Source organism: Planococcus citri, chromosome 5 (genome assembly GCF_950023065.1).
Source record: "Planococcus citri chromosome 5, ihPlaCitr1.1, whole genome shotgun sequence".
Classification (NCBI taxonomy): domain Eukaryota; kingdom Metazoa; phylum Arthropoda; class Insecta; order Hemiptera; family Pseudococcidae; genus Planococcus; species Planococcus citri.
In genome coordinates, this window is record NC_088681.1 from 51,334,170 (window position 1) to 51,340,374 (window position 6,205).

General features: G+C 36.8%; 2 protein-coding genes across 3 annotated transcripts in view; both read left to right on the plus strand.

Annotated features, from left to right (window-relative positions):
- The window catches only part of LOC135849338 (uncharacterized), a 181,731-nt gene that overhangs the window by 8,193 nt on the left and 167,333 nt on the right, over positions 1 to 6,205 (plus strand). The gene's annotated exons all lie outside the window — the stretch shown is intronic.
- Positions 353 to 1,682, plus strand: LOC135847470 (cAMP-dependent protein kinase catalytic subunit gamma-like). Its single transcript, XM_065367005.1, has one exon. It carries the CDS (start codon positions 435 to 437, stop codon positions 1,503 to 1,505), a length of 1,071 nt encoding a protein of 356 aa, XP_065223077.1. The 5' UTR covers positions 353 to 434; the 3' UTR covers positions 1,506 to 1,682.

Below are 6,205 nucleotides of genomic sequence, written 5' to 3' on the forward strand. Positions count from 1 at the left end.
ATAATGCTACAAGCATGAAAACATGTAACACCTGAGGTTTAAAAGATGTTTCGAACATCTCGTACATACGAGCGTATTTTAACCACTCTCTTCGTCTCGGTCTATCGATGGCAAAGCAAGAGGAAGCGGGTGGTACAGGCCAGAGGTCCATCCATCGAGTGCATCTTTTCAAATGCAAATATCAATGCCGACCCGTTTAAGTTTTTCATCACTTCTATACATTAATAAATGAGTATCGAAAACCACGTTTGTCTCTGTGATCCACATTCGTTCGCGTATTTCTTCATCGATCGAGACCCAAAAGTAAATAATTTCCAAGCAATCGATTAATCGCGCCGTCCATCTTCAACATCTTTACGTTCTTCAAACCTTTTGGTTTCTTTTTCGACTCATTCACTGGCTCGTCCAGGCTACAGGAGAACGTCCAGCAAAACATGTCGACGGCTCCTCCACAACCCCCATCAGCACCAACGGCCATCTCACGTCAATACGATCCTGATAAAGAGAAACGTAGGTTCCTGAGCAAGCTCGGTTTAGCTCTGACCAATACCTCGTCCCTGGAAGAGTTCGTCGTCGGTCGTACCATCGGCGTTGGATCTTTTGGCCGAGTACTACTCTATCGTCACCGCAAAACGCAGCATTTATACGCGGCCAAGATCATGAACAAGGAAAAAATGGTCCGCATGAATCAGGTGCTGCGAGTGATCGAAGAAAAACGCGTATTGCAATCGGTCGCCTGTAAATTCCTCGTAGATTTACGATTCTCGTTCAAGACCAACTCGAATCTGTATCTTTTAATGCCTTTCATCCCCGGAGGCGAACTATTCACTCTTCTCAAGCAACGCAAACGTCTAGATCAAATCGAGGTGAAATTCTACTCTGCCCAGGTCGCCCTCGCTTTCGAATACCTGCACAGTATCGACGTCCTGTATCGCGACCTTAAACCCGAAAACATCATTTTGAATTGCGACGGATACGTCAAACTGGTCGATATGGGGTTCGCCAAATACGCCCCACGGAATACCACCTCGTTTATAGGAACACCCGAATACATGGCCCCAGAAATGCTCATCAAATCGCAACGCGAAAAAGGCTACAGCAACACGGTAGACTGGTGGTCATTCGGAGTCTTGATCTACGAACTCAGCGTCGGTACTCCGCCCTTCACCGGCGATAATCTATTCCAGATATTCAATCGTATCATCAAAAAGAAATACACTCTTCCGTCCGGATTTGATGATATTTTCAAAGATTTGCTAGACAAGATATTCCAGCCAGATGTGACCATTCGATTAGGATGCGGCAAAGATGGCGCCGTTGAGCTCAAAAAGCATCCTTGGTTTGCCGAAATCAACTGGTCGGCTGTATTCGATAAGCAAATTACGCCCAAATTCATTCCAACCTGCAATCCTCAGAAAGAAGATGGGAATTTTCCGCGCTACGACGAAGAACCGGTTCAGGAAAATGAACAAGACGAATATACCGAGCTTTTCAATGATTTTTGAAAGCGATTATTGTTGATTTTTCAAAAATGTTTTTCGAATGGGAACAGCTACCTCGATGTGAATGGTTTATGTGTGTGTGTTTGTTTTTTTAGGTGAATTGTGACCTTTTTTTGCATTTATTTTATTAGGGCTTTCGACGATTAAAAACATACCTAATCGAGATGGGAGAATGCGAAATTTACCGCTGAGTTCTTATTTGGTCAATTTTCATTTGTGGTGAGTTAGGTCTAATTGTAACTGTGATTAATTAATGGTAAAGGAAAAATGAAAAAAAATCTGATTGACCGGGGGAGGGGGCGGGAATGAAAAGTTATTTATACTCATATGAGTGGATTTATGTATTTTATTGGTTGTTTAAGTGCAGGTTTATTTTAATCAGTCGGTATTTACTACATGCCATAGTTTAAAAATTATAGTACAACTCGTATATAGCGTACTTATAACTTAATCATAATCAGCGAATTTGACCACACAATTGCATATACATCTCGTATTAGCCAGATGGTGGAGGTGGTTGTGATGCAGGTGCTGGCTGAGATTTAGTGGGAAGTTTATTTGATGCATCAACTATTTGTGAGACCATCGAGGCGAACATATGGTGTTCTTTTTTGGTGACTTTTTCCTGTGCATGATGAACACGATATTATTTCTACTTAAGGGGACTGGGAGATTTTTTGGCATTTTTCGACCCAAAAATTATGTTTTCAGTTACCCAATATTAGGCAACTACAAGACCTCCTGCACACAAATTCGGTCACAAAACTGAAAAAAAGTCAAAAATGTAGTAGGAAAAAGAGTCATATTTGGGAGACCTCCGGCAGAAATTCAAGTCAAAAACAGAAATAAAAAACCTACTGAGAAAACAAACAAGACAATTTCATTACCCTGGCTCATGAATTATTTCTTGTAGAACGACTACAATTTGAGGTAATGAAAGATTAACGTGGGTTAAAACAGTAGGGTGCTCAAAATGTGTTCATTGTGTATGGTACCTCAACACATAACACTCCACATATGGGGGTAAGATATCAACTCAAAATGTGGACACATCCTATTGATGTATAGGCAGATTATGGAGGATTACCTCAGATTTTGTATTCTTTGTGTTAACACACTATTTTTCTGTAATAAATAAAATTATTTACCAAGATTTCTGATAGGTATGAATTTTGCAGGTATCCAATTAGTTCACAAAATGGCTATCACTTGAAAAATAATGATATAAACTGAAAACCTATTGAAATTGCCAAATGAATAATATGGGTTAGCCCTAATATTGAACATGCAAGAGATGAAAATATTTTTGGTTGGGTAAGCAGGACAGTTGATGAATTTATTCAGTAGTGAATCATCAAATCCAAATTTTTGAGCTTTTTTCCACATCAATACTGGCTCCAGATGCCCTCCTACTGAAATTGCAAATGAAGTATCCTCATTATCCTAATTTTTGATGATTTTGACAATTTCTCAAATTTTGAGTGGATAAGCGATGGTATGTGTGAGTAAAGATAGTACGATCAAGAAATATGAACATTTCCAAACTTTATGAATTTTATAAACACAAATCGAGGCAATACAAAATGGGATCTACTGAAATTATTCATGAATAATATGGGTTACCCCTAATATGGAACATGCAAGAGGTGAAAATATTTTTGGTTGGGTAAGCAGGGCGGTTGATGAATTTATTCAGTAGGGAATCATCAAATCCAAATTTTTGAGCTTTTTTCCACATCAATACTGGCTCCAGATGCCCTCCTACTGAAATTGCAAATGAAGTATCCTCATAATTTTCATATCATTCCGACTCTCAAAAATTCTGAAAAAATATATTATGGACAACTAATCATGCTGAACAACATATCAAAAAATTGGGATGGTAACTTGTCGCAAAGTCGATTTAAAAAAATTTAAAGTTTGAGAAAAAATGTGAATTTTTTGATTTAAAACATGAAAAAAAGTTTTGATTTGTACTCGCGGAAACGATAACATCGCGAATTGCGAACAAATAACGTATAACAAACGCTGGCACTTACCTTGTTTTAAGCAGGAGTTGCTGGAAAACGACTGATTTAAGCGCAGCGTTTTGCAGGAGATCCCAACAAGAACCACGTTGGTTGCGCCAATGTTGGGGGGTATGACGGTTTTGCCCACCCTGGGGGCCCTCCTTCGGTCTTACACTCACGAGGGCACCTCTAGATTCGGGGTCTTAACAGGCACAAGGTGGCTTGAGCCTTATACTATCACCCAACCAAGTATGCTATACCCAATACCCAATAAGGAGCTATACAGTTGCTTATGTAACGTTTATTAGGTGTAAGCATACAACAGTCATACGTATGTAGATGTACGTATGACAAGTACAATACTAGGTATTCTTCTGCTGAGCATTCCTTTACAGACAGATAGCGGCCAGCGTTAAAGCTGCTACGTCAAAAGATATAAAAGAACTGCACAGAGGCAGGAGCTTTCGGCAGGGTCTACCTCTGGATGGAACTAGTCCACCAGAGGGCGCTAATCTAGTTAGCTTACCCCCAGCCTGAGCATAATTACCCTACCAGGTAGGTAACTAGGAGTCCCTAGTCCCCACTACAAAAGTAAATTTATTTTTGCGTCAGTTTTTCATTTAAAATTTTACCGACTTTGCCGTGAAACGGAAAAGTAAGGTATTGTATTTGTCATGATGGTTGAGGATTTGGGTGGGGGTGGGTTTTCTTGACGTTTTGGAGTGTGCTGATCACGATAAGACGTATGGCCCAAAACGAGAGAAGTTTATATATATATATATATATAGGTATATATATCAATTTATGTATAAATTTGTGTCACGCTGAACTCAAAAGCTCCGAACTTTAAGTCGAAACTGATGATGGCAAAATATTGCTTTGATACTGAACTAGAGAAATTTTTAATTTGGTCGAAATCGGTTCAGCCGTTTACGAGATATGAACGTTTAAGTGTGTTTCAACGTTATGGATAAGCAGAAATTTGTGTAAACCCTTATATCTCGCAAATGGCTCACCCCCCACAAACAGATGTGGTGGTTAGGGTGTATAGGTTGCAGAATGGTGCGCCGGAGGTCGGGAGTTCGAATCCCGCGCGAGTCAAGAGGAGAAATTTTTTTGTTGATTTTTTTGTTAATTTTTTTGTTAATTTTATCCGTCCAAAATTTTTTTGCCATAAAAAATCAAAATTTTTCAAAAATTTCTAGTGTAATTTTTGTTTTAACAAAAAACATTTTAAGTTTTTGGTAAATAGCCAGTAATATTTTGATAATTTTTTTTTTTTGGTGAATTAATACCTAGTAATTTTTAGTAAATGAAATGATTAGTTATTTTTGGTGAATTACTCGTAATTAAAGTTGGTCGAAAATTTTGGTAAATTGCTTGGGTAATTTTTGGTAAATTGGTAAAAACCTTTGACAGTAAATTACTGGGGTAATTAAAATTCGGTAAAAAATTGGTAAATTAGTGAGGAAATGTCTGGTAAATTACTGAGGTGAACGTTGGTAAATTGCTAAGGTAATTTTTGGTAAAATGGAAAAAGTCGGTAAAATAGGTAAATTAGTGGGTAATGTCTGGTAAATTACTGAGGTAAATGTTAGTAAATTGCTGGGGTAATTTTTGGTAAATTCGTAAATTTTGGTAAATTGGTAAATGTTGGTAAATTGTTAAATTTTGGTAAATCGGTAAATTTGGGTAAATTGGTTAATTTTGGTAAATTGGTAAATTTTGGTAAATTGATTAATTTTGGTAAATTGGTAAATTTTGGTAAATTGGTAAATATTGGTAAATTGGTAAATTTTGGTAAATTGGTAAATTTTGGTAAATCTGTAAATTTTGGTAAATCCGTAAATTTTCAGTAAATTTGTTTATTTTCCTGTATAACAGAGCAAAGTCGGTTAATCTTGCCTACTGCGCAAGATGTTTTTTTTTTTTAAATTTGATGAATCCTAGCAAAAAATTTTAGGTTAACGAATCATAAGGGAAAATTCGATAATACTTAATCTTTTGAGAACAACTGTACTTGACAAAAATGAGCTTTGAACTTTTCTGATGGCCTAAAAAAGTTATTACCTACATGCAAACGCTAAAGTAAAGACATCAAGAGATCATCTAAACTGAAAAATGAAATCTAAAACAATCTATTTGAAAATACATACATATGTGGTTACATATTTTCAACTTTGAGCTCCAGCTGGAGAGATTTGAGCATGGACCTGAATATTTGAATTTTTTTTACTTCTTATTAAGGCGATTTGATCGTGATTTTTTTTCATGAATTTTTAACAACTTTAAAAGGTCATAAAATTTATTAAAAATTGTAATTTTTGCGATCTGCCTATCTTCAAATTGTTGTTAGAGGGCCGAAAATGTCATCGAATGGCAAAGTCAATGATTCAAGATGGTTTAGAAAATTTAATCGCAATTTTTTTGGGCGGAGAGAAAAGGCTGACTGAGGTACTACAACAGTGCATAAACGATACTGTCAAAAAGAGGGAAAACCACTAAAAAGATATGTACAAGAAGGATTAGACTGGATAATTATCCTCGTAGGTCCCCCAGATTGAGAACCCCTGCCTCACATATGATGCGGTATTTTTCTTATTAGTTAGGTATTTGTAGGTAGTTTTGAATGAATGATAACAAATTTTCTGTTATCTTCACGAATTAAAAGTACAATTTCTTTTACGTTTTGTT

What these genes read in the sequence shown, in the direction of transcription:
- LOC135847470 (XM_065367005.1), top strand. Translation starts at nt 435, where the DNA reads ATGTCGACGGCTCCTCCACAACCCCCATCAGCACCAACGGCCATCTCA.